This window comes from Gasterosteus aculeatus, chromosome 10 (genome assembly GCF_964276395.1).
Source record: "Gasterosteus aculeatus chromosome 10, fGasAcu3.hap1.1, whole genome shotgun sequence".
Taxonomy (NCBI): Eukaryota; Metazoa; Chordata; class Actinopteri; order Perciformes; family Gasterosteidae; genus Gasterosteus; species Gasterosteus aculeatus.
The window spans coordinates 6,788,697-6,809,377 of NC_135697.1; the positions used below are offsets into that span (position 1 = coordinate 6,788,697).

A 20,681-nucleotide genomic window follows, 5' to 3' on the forward strand; every position below is an offset into this window, starting at 1 on the left:
GAGACACAGGAGGAAGAGGAAGAAGAGAGCGAAGCCCAGGTCCACGTCCACCTCGAACAGCGATGCGGGCCGGGGAGCCCGGTCCATGTGGGCGATGTCGACTCACCGCTTCCCTTTACAGCTCAGCGCCTCCACCCTGGGAGAAGGCCGGGCGTGTGCATGGCCGCTCTAGAGATGATGGTGATGATCAGGAATACCAATCAGGAAAAACATACAAAGATTACAGAAAGAGCTTCTGAATGAGACGGCTCACAAGTCCTGCTAGGGGCCGAAAGGTCGAAGGTTAATGAGGGGGGGGTAGTGATAAGTGTGAAGTGTTTAAGGCCTGAAATTACAGATTCATCTTCAGATTCTTTTCTCAATTAGATTATTGCCTGTAAAAATTAACGTTACAATATCCTGCAAAGCTTTGCCTCTAATTAACGCAAATATGTTTGTTTTTACTATTGAATTAAACAAAAAAACAAATTTGTTTTGAATTGTTAAAAACATTTTTTTTGTCAGTCAACGCGTCGATTACTCAAATAATGTTTTTAAACCTACTGATTTTACACAGACTTTTACTATCGCCAGAGTCCATCATTTTCCAGTCTGCTGCTATATAGAACATCACAGCAGCCCTTCAGGTTTTAACAAAACAGACCAGCTCAGAGAATTAATTATGGAAACTTTAAGATACGACCGACGATCTCTCATACTTTACTGAAGACAAATTCCGAATTACGGCGGGATCACGACGTATTTTCAATCGCTGTAAAAGCTGACAGCAGCATATGATTTCAAAGAAAACCAGATCAGCACAAACTCAAACCTGTATCATTGTGAAGATACGGTTTCAAACTCACCATTCTGCGTAGTCATCGGGGGGCTTGTCGCAGCCACTTTCATCCAAAGCCTTTTCAAAAAGCCTTCATGGCCTGTGTCTCGGCTCCCTCTGAGGTTCCTCACTGATCCAGTTACCAAAGACAGTCATCAGTTACCAAAGGCTTTACTGTCCCCCTCCTCTCAGGATCATTGAGGGAAAAATGAGCACACACACACACACACACACACGAGAGATACCCAAGCATTCACTTGCACCTTGCCGCCCCCCCCCCCCGGCATGTAAAGCCTTTATTAATACTTAAGCAGGAATTGAATAACAGCCTACACAGTTCACAAGTGAATCAAACACCCCGGCGCTTTTGTGCTGCTGTCACGAGGACCTCCGTACCGCTCGCCAATTAGACTACACGACGCGATAACTCAAGCACCTTAGGCGACACCGAGCAGGTCAATGAGACAGGGCTGCAACGGCAGGGGAGGAAGGAGGAAAAACATAATGGAAAAGGCAAAGATTTAAAGAGGAGTAGTGAGAGTGGACACACCAGGGTGGAGGGAGAGGGGGGTGTTGAGGAGAGGCCGGACGTTGGAGGAGCAGAAACAGGAGAAGCTTTAGCAATCAAATTGCAGAGCCAGATGCGAGAGCCGGGTGGAAACCGACCCTGCCGCTGTAAAGCGGGAGACTGTTACAGTGAGGCTGCCAGCGACAAGCACAGCGTGGAGGCTCCGAGGTAAAGTGATCCAACTCCATATGCAATTAGCCAAGAAGGTATTTTAGGCTGAGGCCAAAAGTACTGTGGGGCAGAGGGAGGAAGGAGGAAGAATCGAGGACGGGTTTCTTTTTAGGGTGAGGGGTCCTCTGATATGGAACGGCTCCATGGTGCCTTCAGAGCTTTGACTGATGGAGGACGGTCAGGGTGACGGAATAGATCAGAGGGTTTAGCTCCTTGCACTACAAATGTATGTTGACCTCTGGACACCAGGCGGACATGACGAGTACAAAAAAAGTATTAAGGGCAAAACGAAAAGGTTTATTCTGTAACCGCATCAAGACTTTTTTAATCAGGCAAATATGTTACTTAGTTCTGATTGCAGCTTTTTCAAATCTAGTTTTTGTTTTAAAGAGTTGTGAATTTGGGGGTTGAGGAGTAAAAGTAAACTGATAGTGGTAAAACCGGTAGCATGGCTTTATTTTTAAACAAAGATTACATGTTAATTCCTTATTTTCTCAGCTAATCAGATCTCTAGTCCTAATAATGACATTGAATGTTGAATTGTAAATTTCCGATTTGAGAGAATGAAACTATAAGAGACAGAATAGTTATCCACAATTATCTTTATCATCATTATGATTTTACATCTCAGCAACACGCCATTAAAAACCATTTCTGTGGAAGCAAAGCTCTCCAGAGGGAGCTGCAGGTGATTGGTTGTCGTGAGCTGAGGCAGGAGAGTTAAGAGGCCAGAGCGTTACGGTGGATGTACCGCAGAAATAAAGACAAACGGGACAGAAATAACATCACTTTCTTTTTTTCCCCCCACAATCAAACACTTGAAATGATGAAGGCACTTGCAAATGACACGGTTGTACAAAATGTAAACCATACTTTGGTGTTTCATTTTTACCTCTTTACTTAAGATTTCATTAAACTTAGTTTTTCTTTTTACAAAATGTACCAAAACACCAGAAAAGAGGAAGATCTTGGGTAGATAATAACAAGAATAAATATGAAAAAAATTGAAATCATACCCTTTGAACTAAAAAGGCAATCTGGTTTGAATTTACATCAAAACTATAACTAAACCAGTGTACAAGATATTTAGCCACAGCTGATCAATAGAGCGAACCATAAAGTGCATCTTTGGATGGATGAGTAAAACAACACTGAATGGAAATGATATCGACTCTTTCAGCCCATTAAGAATTTATAACAGTAACTGATTGGTTTGGGATACACTCAAATTGCTCCCAAATTCAAACCATTGACTGGAACAAGAACAAAATAAAATAAAATCATACAACTAAAAGAATACGAAACAAACAAAACATTTAAAATTATCTCTGTACGCTCTGCTTCCCAGAAATGAAAAGCATTCATGACAAACTTCCACTCAAGGCACATTTCAACACACGATGCCGATGTAGCACCTTATCGCACGTTTTCAGACTGTTAAAAACACTTTTCACCTCCAATTATTTAGTTTTAAACATTGAAACAAATTAAATTGAGAAACTGGCAGTTGCAGCAGCTCAATTGCACTAATTTCGTATCAACCGGGATTTAAGGAAACAGGCTTATATCAGCTTATGGTCCATGAAAAGACACCGCCTCGGATCTCCTCACCACGACACTGACTTCAGTGTGATTAGACCAAAAGAAATCAGTCGGGTTAAAAGGGCAGTAATACTTTGAAGAGTTTTAACTGACTGTGCAGGAAGGCAGGCCGGCCCTAACCACAACATCTCTTTAAAACACTCCCATGGACCAAACAAAGCTAGATATGGCATGTGGCAGCTTGGTCAGTAGCACAAAATATTAGCGGAAAGCAAAGGGGACAAGAAATGTGAGAGGAGAAGCCCTCCAGTGTGTGTGTGTGTGTGTGTGTGTGTGTGTGTGTGTGTGTGTGTGTGTGTGTGTGTGTGTGTGTGTGTGTGTGTGTGTGTGTGTGTGTGTGTGTGTGTGTGTGTGTGTGTGTGTGTGTGTGTGTGTGTGTGTGTGTGTGTGTGTGTGTGTGTGTGTGTGTGTGTGTTGTGATAAACCACACTGCTGCTTAGCAGATCAATTTTGTTCTCCATCAGTCTTGTTTTCCCCACAAAAGAAGTGAAATGATCCACTTTGGACTACTGGGGTTTCAGAAAGGAGGGGAACGAAACAGGTGTGTGTCTGTATGTAGATATGTGTGCAACATGCCACGCTCCCGTTCTTTGGCTTTTAGGTGGAGGCCACATGTGAGGGCCCGTCCACACCCCTCACTCGGCCCACTCTCCAGCTCTCACAGTCCGATCAGTCCGCCTTGCTGTGGTTGTTGTTCAGGAGAGTGTGGCCGTTCTGCACGTGGCCGTTCTTAAACTTCTCCCTCTGCTCGCGTCCCTCCGCTTCATCTTCAGAATCTGTCTCCTCTTTGTCGCTCCGCTCGTCCTCGACAATGCCCTGCTGGGTGAAAACAAGACACAACATTCGTAAAGCGGCGGTGTGAGGTCAGCGCGTCGCGTGGGACGGGGAATGCTGAGAGCGGCCGTTCGTACGTTGCCTGGCAGGAATTTGACGACCATGCGCAAGATGAGCACTGCCCAGAAGATGTGCAGCGCCTGCAGCACGAGCATCAGCCCGTTGAAGAAGTAGAAGCCGAGGAAGGGGGGGTAGAGGGTCAGGGGGTACACCCACGTCGTATATATGATCCTGGACGAGAGGACAAAGACAGAACAGAAAGTCCAGTCACGGCCACCTACAGTCCCCATCAAAAGCCCATTGAGAGGAGCCAGAAGTGTGCACAATGCGTCTGTTGTTACGATTCCATTAAATTGTTCCTCAATTTCTCAGCTAATTCAGGACATCTCTGCAGAAATGAACCACCAGCGTGTGTTTCCGTTACCTCCGTGCGAACCTCAAGAGGCCATGTTCAAATTGCGTAATTAAAATAGACCACAAGTAACTCATGGCATTTTCCTGCACAGATAGCGTTTATATTTTCTTAATGCACGCTTTTGTTTGTGTGTGTGTGTGTGTGTGTGTTGCCAGAGACATGTTTCTTTCATCAAAACATGAAAGTTTTTATATAAAATATTAAAATGGCAAAAAAGCTGTTGGTATTCTTTCATATTTCTCATATTACCAGCAAGAATGTTTTAGTAACTCCTTAACACAGCTGGGCAGTTTGAGATTATTTTCAGCTGCAGATTGATAACCAGAGTGGAAGTGTAATTGACTAAAGTACAGTACCCATGTTTTTGAACAACACAAAGCTCTACAGCACAGAGGAAATCGCTATATACAGCTCATTCTTTAGGATGCATTTATAGTTTGTCTTATTAACAATCAGCCTTTATCACTGTTCTCTTTAGACATGCCATCCGCTTCACATGAGTGTACTAAGCTTTAATTATTTAACAAACAAAAACTTTTTTTTAAAGTGTGTAAAAATGTTACTCAAATGTTGCGATCATGACATGCAGTAAAATCAGTGAATAATACAGTGAATGCTGTGACATTGTTCTTACCAGAAGGGGAGGATTACGAGGCGGGTGACAATGAAAACGGCAGCAAACACTGTGAAGATGATGTTGCAGGTTTTCTTCCAACCTGCATAGTTGAATATTTTGGCTGACTGTAATGAAAGGAAGAGAGATTAGTTTCATCTTTCCATAAATTCCCCCTCTAGAGGGCAGCACAGGGAGGGAGGTCAACTTGTGCGTTAAAGCTGTATACCGATGATCGTAATTACAATATGAAATAAAAAGAGACTTTCCCGGTTGTTGGCATGTGGACAGCAATGAAAATGATTTTTTTTATTGGATTGATGAAAAGAAAACAAATTAAATACATTAATAAATAAACATTCCAGCCATCAGTGAAACACCGCTTTGTTGTGTTGCGTAAGCATGTCGTCATACCTCCATTAAATAGTCGGAGGCATCATGCACCAACATGATCAAAGTCCCTGCGCGGATGTAGTTGACCAGCCAGGAGAAACTGATGAGGGAAATGGTGGCTACATGGTGAATTATCTGCTCTTTGAAATCCTGGAGAAAAAAAACATTGGGGGGACAGAGAGAGATGTTTAAAAGACTAAACGAAGAAACCGTTTGGTCACTTATTGATTGAACTGTAAAGATCGGTCACTGATCGACGGCGTGTTTTCCGATTGATTGATGGTGGATTGACCAATGATTAACTCTCTGCACATATCGGATTATATGGTCTCACTCTCATGAAACCAAACTAAAACCATATACAGAAGCAATTCCTCAAAACAGAGGTTGATTACAACACAGTGGATCACCGGTAAAGGTCCAGAAAGCTGTTGTTTTGGTCGAACAGGTTAGTTCCTTCCATTTGTGTTTTGGCTCAAGTGGTAAAAGAAGAGCTGGCACAGAGGTGGCGGCTCGAAGGTCCGCCCGCTTGCACAAGAGCGTCAGACCTGAGGAATAAAGAGCTGCGTCTGGCTCTCCACAGGGCCTGCTCACTGAAGAGATCATTAACACTACTGATGCAACATCACCCGACCAGGGAGACGGTTTACTGTTGCTCACTCACTGGGCCTTTACCACATGGACAAAGTGGAGCGTGTGAGTGGGGGTGAACATCATCTACAGTATAATGTTCAGAGTACTGACCGCTCCACTCAATGCGATGCATTAAGTCTGAACATCTTAATGGGGAAATCAATATCCAAACCTCAAAATACACTAGCACGACAACAGATCATTCTTGTTATTTCATGCACCCTGAGAGAAATCTGTCCTATTGGGAGGCTTAAGGATGGCGGCTCACTTACCTTACGCTTAACATCCGTTGCAACGCTAAAAATCAGCGAGATATAGAAGCCTAGTTCGATCATGTAGTACCAGTACTGGGAAGGCAACAGTGGCTGGAGGGAAACAAGACAAAGCGGTTGGAATACATTGCAACCAGCGATTGCAACTATTAGTTAGTAAAGAAATGTAGCAAACAAGAGTAAGCTCCTGAAATCTACATGCTCGCTCACGTCAAACCCAATCCTCTTAATAAAAGGAGCTATTGTACTGACATACCATTTTCGGGAAGCCGTCCCACATCTGCTTCATATCATGCAACCATGGTTTCTAAAGAGAAATGGATACTCATTATTAACGGGGGTTTAAGTGTCTGAACACAACACCACCAGCACTGTAGTGCACAAAAAATAAAAAAACAATAAGAAAGCCGTGTTGTCATGGCTTCAAACAGTGTGTCCACTACATTTACTAAGGATTGCGATGGGGTGGAACATTTTCAGAAGCTCGGGAATCCTGACTTTTTCTTTGGGGGGGGGGGGGGGGGCTATGCAGGCAGGCTCAGGTGGACCCTTGATGCAGCTGGTTAGGGAACATTGTCATTACCTAGAATATCGACTACTTGGTAAACTGAGGATATGTTCATTTTAATACCAAGTTTATTTGTATATAGTAGGCAAACATTTTACAGTAGGATGTAAGTCCAAACTAAAGTACACCATCACCTCCAGTGTTTCCCCATTCAATAGGGCTGAGGGGCGTCAGGGGAATTTTGCAACCCTGGTTACAGTGTCAACATTTGTGTACTTGTTTGTGTGTTGCAAAGAGATCCTATTTTATCAGATGACGCAACAACATCAGGGAGACAACGGTTATTATTATTAGAACAATAGTTGAAATGTTTTAAGCCGTGACTAGAGTATCACGATTACATGCTTAGATGTCACAAAAATGGACTTGAATTGCCTGATTGTGAAACAATACTCACGTCAATAAGGACTGCCAGGCCAGCAAAGAAAGCAAGAAGGTAAAACGTAAATCTCCAACTGTAAGAGAACAAACAGCGGTCTCAGAAATCCAATTTGGGTTTATGAGAGACCGATAAGGAAAACTTAAGAGTTTAAGCATTTAACTTTATCAGTTGCTTTGAATCAGAAGGATAAACACATTTGCAATGTAAAACCACATGACGCAGTCAAAATGAAAAAACGCTAATCACTGGCACGCGCGTCACTGGAGTTTGTCTGCTTTGCTCGCTTATTAAATCAACTCATGGCCCCTGAAACCTAACTTGAGAGCCCTTGGCGGTGTCCGGACTCCCGGCTCGTGAAACAGTGCTGGAAAAGAATCATGTAAATATATAAAACAGTCGATCCACTTAAAGTGACCCTGGGCTAAAGTTCTTTAGGGGGCTCACAACTCCGTGTAATCAGCAAGTGGCAGGAAAAACAGCGGCACTCTGCCTCTTTAGGACCTGTAGAATGTAATCACCGGCAAATCAACTAGACAAAGACACTGCCGACTTTGTGTCTCTCACTTTGTGATGCAAGAAAGATAGTACGTGTCCAAAAAGGTTTCAAACCCAAAATGACAATGAAAGACAGGCAATGGCTCGGGGGTGTATTTGACGTCTACATGAGGATGTTTACCTACCATGCTTCCCGAAACTTTTTGAGCTTGCTGGGTCTGTCCTGGTTTCTCCGCCGCCTGAACCACCTCTGGACCTGTCGCACCGAACAGCCCGACTGTTTGCTTAAACTCTCTATGGAGCTCTGACGACAAAAGCGGGACGAGGAAAGAACGGTCAGCACGTTTTGGAGTTAGGAACTGACGACGACAACTGACTGATCATGTTGTCTCCCTCATCCATTTACACCTCAAACATCTCCGGATTCCACGATGAGGCTCAAGTGGTGCCATCACCCGAGGCCACAGTGTGCATGAAACAGTGCTAGTTTCCTGAAGTGCGCAGGACCATTACCGGTGTGGGATGCTTTGATGTGCTGCAGAAGTAGGACTCCAGGATGGGGTTTGGTGGAGCACGAAAACGCTGCTTGTCACTCACTCCCAAAAGGGCGGCGAAAGGAGTCGCTACCGTCCTGGAAAGAGAAACGTGGCTTCAACATCATCGCACATTTGTGAGGAAAACAAATGCAAATTGGGAAGGTAGATCTACAGGCAAGCGCCACTGTGACGGGAATCCACACAGGGAGCGCCGGAGATGACTCACCTCTCAAATATCTGCCTGCAGACCAGGAAGCACAGTGCGATGGGTATAGTCGCCCACAGGTCCTGTGTTTTGGGGAAAACTTGGCCATCGCGGTCCGTCAGGTCAGCCCAACCGTGGCCTTCAGGAAACCAAATCCAGTCCGCCCATATCTGCTCACTAAGCCGAGACAACATCCTGAGGGATGAAACAGAAAAATATTCAGGCCTTTTTGGTATTACATGGAAGGAAATCAAGGTTTTGTCTGCTTGGTGATCTTCATTCAGTTTCCATTTAAAGTATATAGCAACTCACTCAGCTGTGACAAATGGTCCAGAGAGAAAGGAAACACAGAGGAAAGAGTATTGATTGGAGGTGTCAAATCTCACTGGGCATCTGCAACAGGTGCCACATCTGTGCACTTGTTCTACGTGAAAAGGAATGATGAAGAAATGAGTATGAGCACTTTATCAGGCCCTTGAACCCAGACTGCAGTTTAAAACCAATTATCACTCCTTGATAAACTACTTCTGCAGCTGGATGACATATTGCGATGGCACGTGTCCATAATCCCTCCCCATAATAAACGCAGTGAGCAGTAAACTGCTGACAAACTACTCAACATAATCTTTATTTTGGAAACACCCAATAATGCCAACCCAATAATATCTTCTTTTCCCCGCATGTAAGGATTTTCTAAGGATTTCTCATTTCTGAGAACTGCGTCATAACATCACAACTTAAGTTTACCCAATACTTTGATTCAGGACAAAATACTTAGTTTAGTGCGAATTAGAAAATGTTATCTTTTAGGGCCATTTAAGGCTCTGCAGTGTTGTGCAGAAAGAGCAACAATATTTGAAATCAAACAACCTGCGGTGACATTAGTGGTGCTGTAATCACTGGCAACTCCTCAATTCAATAGTAATCCACATGTAAACTTTTAAAACATTGACTTAGAGTGTAAGATCATCAGATTACCTCATTTTATCGCTATACCTGTTTTTTCAGTAAAGTTGTGTGTTTTGATTCTGACCAACTTTCTGGAGTTAATCATTTAAGAGCAAAATGACAGTTGTCACACATTTTCCTGAATGATTTCTTAGCAGTGAGTGCGTGCGTTTTAACTCATTGTGCAGTAACCATGAATGCACAGTAGCTCACGCCGGCTGCCATAGCCCCAGCAGAGAGGTGTCTCACGTAAAACATGATTCTCCTCACCTTGACAAAGAAGTGGTGGTATGTCACCTTATCTGATCTCTTAAAGTTAATCAGTGTGCGGATGTTGGTGAACCTGCTGCCTTCTGTGTGTCACCTCTCATGTCAGCAATCGACCGTAGGCGCCTTCCTCCATTCCACAAAACTGTCATAAGTTGTCTACCTTAACTTTACGTTTCCACCGTTACACTCAGCAAACAAATCAGCCGAATTGAAGTCTAAGTGAACCAATTACTACACTCAGTATTTATCATTGTAATGTTCTCTGGTATTATCAGATAATCCAGTATCATTACTCGCCAACTCAGCAGGTGCACGTTTCGACATTTTCGTGACAGTGTTTGGAGAGACCAAAGTGCACCGTGCCACTTTGGCACAAATGGTTTAATGTCACGGAACACAGTGGCGTTTTTGGACAGGCACCAAAAAAAGTGACTGAACGCTATAAAGTTTATTCGCATCTTTTATGTGCTGTATTGGAAAAACTTTGAAGTACTCACTTTGTTGTCCATCTACAGTTCATCCTTTAGCTACGTCTTGACTGATAACTATGCTTACATTTACATATTTTTGTTCCCATCATAACAATTAACATGTATTTAGTTGGAGGAATAACAAGACACAGATTCAAAAAAATACTGGTCAAATTCCATAAAGGCCGTTGTATCCTGACTTTAAGTCCCTAGTAAGAGTCAAGCACTTCCCGTATTCACTAAATCCTGCACTTCCCATATTGCAACTCAATTGCATTTCTCATTAGGACCCCGCTGCTTGTTAAATAGAATAGTCGTGCAGGAATGAGTCCTATAACCCCAAACAAGTAAGCATTTTGCACTTTGTATTGCATTGTCTCAAAGTCAATGTGTTTAGATTAGATGCCTGAAATGAGGTCCGTGGCTAACATGTGTTTAAGGGACATTTAACGTTTTTGTTCAGACATAAAATGTGTCAGTGAAAAATACCTTCTGTGAGTTTTAAACCTTTTTTGGATCTTTAAAAAGGCAGACGCTAAAGGTGGCTAAATTAGACTAACGAAGATCAGAACGCAGTCTATTCTGCCTTTCAGGCCTTGTTGAGGAACCAGGTGCACACGTGCATGTGACGTAGTCCATCCATAGCATTGTGTCACACCACTTTTTACTTCTGCTGATTCATGCTGGAAAGATCATGTAAGTGGTGTTCAGTTGTGAACATTATCTTGCTTAAAAAAAAAAACAGTTGAAGTATCATAAACCTGTGTTTGATAACGCTTGTCTTGTGCAATAAGCCGAACTCCAATGGAGTTTTTCCTCGAGGGAATGAACCCAACCACGCAGACAGCCTGCAAAGGTATTTCCTCCCTGCAGTCTGCTCCTTCTCCGTGCCCCAGGTAGAACGTGTGCTTATGAGCACTGGGTGGTTCAAGGAACTAAATCGGTCTACAGCTGGAGGTAATGCGGCCAGATATGCAACCAGCAAAATGTGTATGTTGGATTAGACCTAAATGTAAACTGTGCGGGTTTCACAATGTTCCAAAACAATTACGAGACACGCCTTTAAAAGTTTTATAGCCTCAAGCACAAGCCAAATCGGTTAAGCCTGAAACGTTCAGCCATCGGAAAGCTCTCTCACGAGGCCGAGATAAACACAGCAGCAGTCCTCCCCAGGAGAGCTTGACTGAACTCCATGTGTAAACACCAGTGCCATGGTGCTTTTAAAAGGAAATCTCCTTTTGGGTTGTTTTTGTTTTCTTTAACAAAACCTTGAACGTTGCACAGACTGCAGTCGTTGGAGGTTAATACGATCAGACCGACTCATTTGGAATATCTAAAGCAATGTCACGCAGAAACGTCGCGGGAATCCTTTGCACGACTCTTAACTTTTTAAAGTTTAGCAGCCTGTCAAGTCACACAGACACTACGCCGTTTGCGTAAACTCTCTCAGGGAGTGGCAGCGTGTGCGTGAATGGCGCAAGCGGGGAGTCTCCCGGACATAGCGGGACGTATAACAGACTGCGCGAGATGGAGCTTGGAAAAAGTTTCCCCAATCACCAGAAAACTCGCTTTATCACCTCATTTCTGTTCACACAGCAGGCGGGGGTCATTGTTTTGTATCGTTAATACGGATGAGCAGGCTCCAGTTATCATGGCCACATCTGCGGTGTAACTTGCGTTTGAAAACTTTTTTTTTAGCGCATTCGCAATTTGCGCCACAGAAACGCACATTCACGGCGGTTTATCTGGTTGTAGGAACCACTCGTGTGCTTCCCTCGGGTAAACCCGCCGGGCCGTGTCGGCGAGTCGCGCAGTGCTTTTAATGACCTTCCGTTATCGCGGTGTTCCTAAAGCAAACAGCGGGGACACGCGAGAGGCCTGTTAGCTAGCTGCGCCGCGCGGGTCCCTCGGAGGACGAGAGTCCGGCGGGGAGCAGCGAGCGACGCGTAACGTCTCAGCTACTCCCGTTAAACTTCACACCCCCCTGCCTCCCTCCCCCACCGGAGAGTAAACCCCCCTCCCGCGAAAGCCAGCCGTTTCTAAGCCGGTCTCTGGTTTTGAGTGTTTTAACAGGAAGGTTTCCGCTAAACGGACACGTCGTTGGTGTGACGTTCGCTGCCGGTGCGGGTAACTCACCTCTCGGCGCCGTGTCCGCGATGTAGCCGTTAGCTCGTCTAAATGCGTCTCCTCTGCTGCGCGGCGGCTCGTCCTCTCGTCGGGGGGGGGCTTTCATGTAGCGCCGACGTCAGTTCTGGCCATCAACGAAAGTAAAGCAAAGCGAAAATCCCCACTACAACTTGTCGGTGGTTGGATGAGTTGGACCCCCCCCTCTCTCCCCTCGCCACCCTTTGCCCCCCCCTCGCCTCACACACCTTTCCGCTCCTGTACAGCTCAGGTTTGCTCCATTGTCGGAGAAACTAACAAACTGCGGCGCACTTGCTCCCAAAAACACTTTTGTCCGCGAGGACAAGAGCTCGCAAATTTTCTGTCCGAGCAAAGTAGTGTCAGAGGGCCTCGGCTCGCTGCCGTTCAGCCGGCTGTTCAATAGCTGCATATAGTTGATGTTAGTGTAGAACGGAGGGGGGGGGGGGGCATTCAAGTGACGTGAGCCCTTATCGCGTATGAGGAGTGATTAGTGCCACAAGAGGGCGGCGAACGAGAAGAGGTATATCCTCTAGTGCAGTGGTCCCCAACCACCGGCCCGCGGACCGCGACTACTACACCCCCCCTACCCCGTCGGACCTTCTCGACCGGTCCGCGAAATATTGTCTGACATGAAAACGGTCCGTGAGGTAAATAAGGTTGGGGACCACTGCTCTAGTGGAAATAGTTATGTTAATATTTTCAAGAAAAAAAAATACAGAAAGTGTAACGTATACTATGTGTTGTACTCAGCCATTAACATACTTGCCTGGCTGTTTGTGCGGATACAATCTAGCTGCAGGTTTTTTTTAAGGCATGTTCAAACAGGCAATTATTTATTGTAGCCAGGGCTCAAGTTTAAGTACAATGGGTTTAGATAGGTTGCCTCAAGTCTGACGAAGGCCTCTACACGGCACACAGGACGTGTTCATGCAACATCATCATCCTGGTCGTCTGCCCACTGTGTTTTTGGGAAAGCTTCCCAGTCAAAATGCATGGCCTAACCGACCAATTTACAGCTCTGTTCCCCAGGCACGTGCACAGACCTTTTGGGGGGCAGGTGCTCAAACCAAAACAAAAGGGCACCTGTCGCCAGAATTATTCATGAAATTAAAAAAATAAATATAAAACACAGGTTATTTTCAACTGATATATGTATTTTTGTTAACAAACTCACTCAAATTATCACATTGAATAAATACAGGCAATATTGTACTTAAACAACGAGTATACGAGAGGCAGTACTTTATTGTCAATAATGTTACAGTCCGAGTTCGACGTTAGGCCCGACGCACAGGGCTGGAAACCCTTGAATAGAATAGTAAGTAAATAGCTGCCTTTCGGCAGAATATAGTTGTAGCCACAATACATTGTGTATCGCATTTCAGTAGCCTAGAGAAAATAGTCCCCGCACGTGTGGCTGTTTTACACAAACAGCATTGTAAACATCACGTTTGTTAGCCTAGCACGTGAAGTTGATGATTAGCTAGGAGATCAACCACGAGATTAGCGGCGCTAATGACATGGTTAATTTATCACTAAACCCTGCCGGGGGGGGGGTTGCACAAACACCGTCATCGCCTGTTTGTCCGATGCTGCATCCGTTTGTCGCTCAGCACTGCAGAGCACTAAGAAGAGGAGGAGGAGGGAGGGGCGGGGCCTATGAGCGCCGCCGAGCATGTTGGGGCGAAATTCTCACAAGAACTCAAATAAATGCCCCGTCAGATATCAAAACACATTTTGGGGGGAATTGATGACAGAGAGAATCATTTTTATTCTTAAATATTGCTGAAAAGCAGAAGGTGTCATGTCCAGAAAAAGATGTTAGTTAGGTTGTCTCGTGTCCGTCTCGTGAGTTCCTGTTTTATTTTGGAAAATGAACCTTCCCCTTGTTTCAGGCAACTTTCCCCTTCCTCTTGTGTCGGTGTGATTGTCGCCCCTCCCCTGATTGTCTCCACCTGTGCACTTCCCCTATGTGTGTGTATATATTGTCTGAGTCTCCCTCTGTCCTGTGCCAGTTCGTCTTGTCCCAAGCCACCGTGCCAGCGCCACGTATGTCCACAGTCTTGCCTCGTTTTCTTGTCGACACCTTAATTGAGCCTGCTTTCAGTTTTTGTCTCTAGATCGGTTTTTTTCCTCGCCCACGAGTGATTTTTATTCCAGCGGCCATGCCCTGTCCTTTTGTTAATAAACTTTGATTCTTTTTTCGCACCACGTTGTGTGAGTCGTGCATTTGGGTTCCCGTCCACCGTCCGGTCGTGACAGAACGAACTGGCCAGCATGAACCCAGCAGACTCGGATAACCTAAAGGCAGCCATTGGCGCTCAAGGTAACCGCCTTAAGCAGCAGGAGGATCAATTGTCCGCCCTGCAACATGGAGTGGAAGGGCTGGCAAGCGGGCAGGAGGACTTCAAGGCCGCCATGACGACCCAGGTGAATCTCCTATCTAACCAGATTCATCAGATGCTCACCCATCTGAACCAAGCACCATCAGCCTCGCCCGTACTGGCGGCTGCCGACGCACCACCAGCTCCAGCTTCCCACAGTCAGGCAATTCGCCTTGCCCCACCCGAGAAGTTCTCCGGTGAGTCTAGGGAATGCAAGTCCTTCATAGTTAACTGTGAAATGCACTATGAACAATTGCCCTCAGCCTTCCCCACAGAAAGGTCCAAGGTGGCATTTATGATTTCCCATCTCACGGGGAGAGCGAAAGTATGGGCAACCACGGAATGGTCCAGAGCTTCACCAAGCTGCCAATCACTCGCTCGGTTCACCGAGACATTGAGGAGGGTGTTTGACCCCACGACATCCGGCAGAGAGACAGCCCGGGAGCTGAACACTATCCGCCAAGGTATGGACTCTGTCTCAGACTATGCCATCCGCTTCCGCACACTAGCAGCAGATAGCGGATGGAATGCCACGGCATTGTATGATGCATTCATCTCAGGACTCTCGGATCCCATCCAAGACCTGTTAGTTCCCCTTGATTTGCCTGAGGACCTCGACGCAGTCATCGCATTGGCTGTTAGGACAGACCATCGTTTGAAGACACGAATGCAGGACCGAGGTCTCCCTTCAACAAACTCAAGGGTCGTTTCCCCCCTACCGTCGCCGGTCCAGTGGAGAGCTGTCTCTTCGCGTGATCCAGAGGAGCCCATGCAGCTGGGACAGGCTCATTTGTCCGCTGAAGAACGACGACGCCGCCTGCAGGAAGGCAGGTGTTTCTACTGCGGGGAACAAGGACATCTAGTGGTAGGGTGTCCGGCGAGGAGGACAACCCACCAGGGGAAGAAGAGTCCCCTGTCGAACCGCTTCGCCTCATCGGGCAGTTCCTCCCGCTCCCTGATGAAGATCCAGGTAAGCCACCATGACACCACAGTTTCAATGGGAGTACTGGTTGACTCTGGGGCTGATGAAAGCCTCATGGACTGGGGTTTTGCCAACCAAATGGGAGTTAGGTCAGCTCCCTTGAACCAGCCGTTGAAAGCCAGCGCCTTGGATGGCAGCTTTATTTTTAATGTAACACATGTGACTGAACCTGTGGCTATACGCATCGGGGACCACCACGAACTAGTGACGTTTCATCTGTTCCACTCGGCCCAACACCCCCTGATTTTGGGGTTCCCCTGGCTCAAAAAACACAACCCCCACATTGACTGGTGCTCTGGGAGGATCATAAGCTGGGGAGGGAAGCGGGGGGGGCTAGACAGGGTTCCTGGCCAAGAAGTGGAGATTGGAGTCATTGGGGACCTTGTATCGGCTTCAGCTCCGACCCACACACACAACTTGCGTGATGTGACCTCCGTTCCCAGTTGTTATCACGATCTTGAGGAGGTGTTCAGCAAGAGTAAGGCCACTTCCCTACCACCCCATCGTCCTTATGACTGTCCCATTGACCTTATCCCGGGTGCGCCCATTCCGAAGGGGAGACTTTATTCCATCTCCGGCCCTGAGAAAGTAGCCATGACTGAATACATCGAGGCTTCATTAAAAGCAGGACTCATACGTCCCTCTTCGTCTCCAGCAGGAGCAGGATTCTTTTTTGTGGGGAAGAAGGATGGTTCCCTGAGACCCTGCATTGACTATGGACCATTAAATGACATTACTATCAAGAATCGATACCCCCTGCCCCTCATGTCATCGGCCTTTGAACAGTTGCAACAAGCCAGAATCTTCACCAAACTAGACTTGCGCAATGCTTATCATCTCGTCCGTATTAGAGAGGGCGATGAGTGGAAGACCGGCTTTAACACCCCCTCGGGCCATTACGAATACCTCGTGATGCCATTTGGCCTGACCAATGCCCCGGCCGTATTTCAGGCGTTGATAAACGATGTTCTTAGGGAGTTCCTTAATCAGTTTGTATTTGTCTACTTAGATGACATTTTGATTTTCTCCCCTGACCGAGACACTCATGTTCGCCATGTTCGGCAGGTTCTCCAGCGTCTGCTGGAGAACCATCTTTATGTCAAAGCAGAAAAGAGTGAATTCCATGCCAACGTTGTGTCCTTCCTGGGCTTTGTCATAGCCCCTGGAAAGATACAAATGGATCCGGCTAAAGTCAGCGCTGTGGCCCAGTGGCCTACACCTGATAACCGTAAGAAGGTTCAGCAATTCCTGGGTTTTGCGAACTTTTACAGACGGTTTATCAGAAACTTCAGCGCCATAGCATCTCCCCTCCATGTTCTCACCTCTCCCCAAGCCCCGTTTCTATGGTCTCCCCAAGCAGAGGTGGCTTTCACCCGACTCAAGGAGATGTTCACCACGGCCCCCATCCTCACGGTTCCAGATCCCAGCCGACAGTTTGTGGTGGAGGTGGATGCCTCCAACGACGGTGTGGGGGCGGTCCTATCTCAACGATCGACAGAAGACCACAAACTACATCCATGCGCCTTCCTGTCCAGAAAACTTTCACCGGCGGAGCGGAATTACGATGTTGGTAATCGTGAGTTGCTCGCGGTAAAGCTGGCATTAGAGGAGTGGAGACATTGGCTGGAGGGGGCCCAACACCCGTTTATTGTCTGGACTGACCATAAAAATCTTGAGTACATCCGCAAGGCTAAGTGTTTGAACTCTCGCCAAGCCAGATGGACTCTGTTCTTTAACCGCTTTAACTTTGTTTTATCCTACAGGCCGGGGTCCCAGAACACCAAGCCGGACGCCCTGTCTCGTCTGTTCAACCCCGAGCCCACTGCCAAGAAACCAGAACCAATGCTGCCACCGCACCGTGTGGTAGGAGCGGTAACATGGCAGATAGAATCAGAGGTGAAGCGGGCTAATGGTGAGAACCCTACACCTAGTGGTTGTCCAGTTAATCGCCTGTTTGTTCCGGCAACTATGCGCCCACAGGTGATTCATTGGGCTCACACCTCAAAGCTCACCTGCCATCCAGGGATCAGGAGAACCATATATGCCATCAGACAAAGGTTCTGGTGGCCCGCCATGGAACGCGAGGTCCGGGAGTATGTTGGTGCGTGCCCCGTCTGTGCTAGGAACAAGACCTCCTCCCAGGCACGCACAGGGCTGCTGCAACCACTCCCGGTGCCCAGTCGACCCTGGGCTGAGATTTCGCTGGACTTCGTCACTGGTCTCCCGCTCTCTCAAGGTAACACCACTGTCCTCACAGTGGTGGATCGATTCTCAAAGATGGTTCATTTCATAGCCCTGCCTAAACTTCCGTCAGCCAAGGAGACTGCCGAAACCATGCTCAACCACGTTTTTCGCATTCATGGGTTCCCGAGGGACGTGGTGTCAGACCGGGGGCCCCAATTCGTATCCCGTTTTTGGACTGAATTCTGCAAACTGATCGGGGCCACGGTCAGTCTCACGTCCGGATACCACCCAGAGGCCAATGGACAGGCTGAGCGCCTTAACCAAGCATTGGAAACGAGTCTTCGTTGCCTGGTATCCCAGAAGCCGTCATCCTGGAGCAAACACCTAACCTGGGTTGAATTCGCCCATAACACGCTCCCCACAGCAGCCACGGGGCTGACCCCCTTCCAGTGCGCCTTCGGCTACCAACCGCCTCTGTTTCTAGATACTGAGAAGGAGGTCGTCGTCCCTTCCGCCCATGCCATGGTCCGGCGTTGCCGCCGAATCTGGGCAGCTGCCCGCAGCATCCTCCTTCGCAGCGCGGCGCGCATGAAGAAGGTCGCTGATCGGAGGCGCCAGCCAGCTCCGACATACCAGCCGGGCCAGAAAGTCTGGCTCTCCACACGGGACTTGCCACTCCATGTTGCCTCCCGGAAGCTAGCTCCTAGGTTTGTGGGTCCGTTTCCCGTGTCAAAAGTAATTAACCCTGTCTCTGTTCGTCTGCGCCTTCCCAGATCCCTGAGGGTGCACCCTACTTTTCACGTGGGGAAGCTGAAACCAGTTAGAGAGAGCCCTATGGTGCCCGGAGCCGCAACTCCGCCACTTCCCCGGATGGTTGATGGGGGACCGGTCTACCCAGTGAAGCGACTCTTGGGCGTACGCAAACGCGGAAGGGGACACCAATACTTAGTGGACTGGAAGGGCTATGGTCCGGAGCACCGTTCCTGGGTCCGGTCCAGCTTTATCATGGACCCGGCACTCATCAGGGACTTCAACAACCGCAAAAGTCCGTCAGGAGCCGTCCCTAAAGGGGGGGGTACTGTCATGTCCAGAAAAAGATGTTAGTTAGGTTGTCTCGTGTCCGTCTCGTGAGTTCCTGTTTTATTTTGGAAAATGAACCTTCCCCTTGTTTCAGGCAACTTTCCCCTTCCTCTTGTGTCGGTGTGATTGTCGCCCCTCCCCTGATTGTCTCCACCTGTGCACTTCCCCTATGTGTGTGTATATATTGTCTGAGTCTCCCTCTGTCCTGTGCCAGTTCGTCTTGTCCCAAGCCACCGTGCCAGCGCCACGTATGTCCACAGTCTTGCCTCGTTTTCTTGTCGACACCTTAATTGAGCCTGCTTTCAGTTTTTGTCTCTAGATCGGTTTTTTTCCTCGCCCACGAGTGATTTTTATTCCAGCGGCCATGCCCTGTCCTTTTGTTAATAAACTTTGATTCTTTTTTCGCACCACGTTGTGTGAGTCGTGCATTTGGGTTCCCGTCCACCGTCCGGTCGTGACAGAAGGGGCACTTTTCTCATCCAGTTTTGCAGGTGCTTGAGCACCACTGTGAACGTGCTTGCTGTTCCCTCAAAATGTATGTAAAATCTTTCTTCCACTCTATATATTGATATGATATATTTTGCAAAGACTGACTTACAATGCAATAAATAACAATACATAGATATGTATTATTATTTTGTTGTAGCATCATCTTTTATTTCCGTTGTGTAAATGCACAATTTTCTTTTGGTAAGGTCACATGCAAACTGAAAGCGAAGAGTGTCTCTACGTGTTTTACTTAGCCTACACGTCAAAGCAAAGGGTGTAACAATTAATCACCCAATGTTTTTAATTTACGTATAAATAATAAAACTAACTCTACATAACAATATTACCAATGGTAATAATACAGAATTGTATTGCCTAGTTTGACTGCATGATCTAGTGGGATCCTTCTCATCAACCGACTCGGGGGGATCGGAGATCCTGACACTAGTCATGATGGACAGCCTTTATTTGCATTATATTGAGGTCCCAATGATGCAAAATTCAAATACAGAAACTCACCACGTCGTTTATTGGCAGAGTGGCTTCTGCTATCACAGGACTTATACCCTGGCCTGGTTGTGTATCTACCAACGTTGATATCATCAAGCTACAATCTTTTGCAGCGTCTTTTTTCCCATCAGATAACAGATTCCTTTTGTTATGCTGGTATGTTTATGGCATGATGCACCCTTCATACATTCAGGCATGCCAAAGGAGGCCTCGACATGTTTGGATGTGTCAGACTCATACCTAAAAGCTGTGGCCTACGGACTCAGTGCACTTGAATGTGGTTACACACCATCCTCTCCATACCTAACCTGAGTATTTATGCATGCAGTGTCATCCATAACTCACTAACGTTGGGTTATTACAGATTTACCATTATTGCGTGTAATCATGATAGACGTTCTGGACACACATGTAATTATACAGCAGTTACCAAAAAACGGTGCCTCAAAATTATCGACAAGGATTTTCTCCAGTTCCTCCGAAGTTTCACGTGCAACGAACACAGGAGGCCAGATGTTTTCCACTGCTCAATACTTGCTCAGGCCCATAGAGAGCAGCAAACTGCCCTGCATAGCACTTACGATCCAACACACACACATTGGCACAAACCCAATGTATTCCGTCATCTGCTGAAACATTTTTGTTCCATCATGCAGAGGAAAGCTGGTGTTTTTGGCAAATTGCATGATGTGAGCAGTAAAGCAAACACACATTA

At 46.7% G+C, this 20,681-nt stretch overlaps 1 protein-coding gene across 4 annotated transcripts; it reads right to left on the reverse strand.

Moving 5' to 3' along the window:
* Positions 1–2,140: 2,140 nt before the first annotated feature.
* Positions 2,141–12,806, reverse strand: cers2a (ceramide synthase 2a). 4 transcript variants are annotated; one of them, XM_078081386.1, is made up of 12 exons: positions 12,329–12,757; positions 8,817–8,928; positions 8,526–8,699; positions 8,277–8,394; positions 7,949–8,067; positions 7,284–7,341; positions 6,575–6,625; positions 6,319–6,411; positions 5,435–5,563; positions 5,042–5,148; positions 4,070–4,223; positions 2,141–3,974 (listed from the first exon to the last, which is right to left on the reverse strand). In XM_078081386.1, exons 1-12 carry the CDS (start codon positions 12,423–12,425, stop codon positions 3,828–3,830), a joined length of 1,359 nt encoding a protein of 452 aa, XP_077937512.1. In that variant the 5' UTR covers positions 12,426–12,757; the 3' UTR covers positions 2,141–3,827. The 4 variants fall into 4 exon arrangements, with proteins under 4 accessions (XP_077937512.1, XP_040044593.2, XP_040044592.2 ...); XM_040188659.2 differs by having other exon boundaries at positions 2,141–3,977; XM_040188658.2 differs by lacking the exon at positions 8,817–8,928 and having other exon boundaries at positions 12,329–12,806.
* Positions 12,807–20,681: the final 7,875 nt, after the last annotated feature.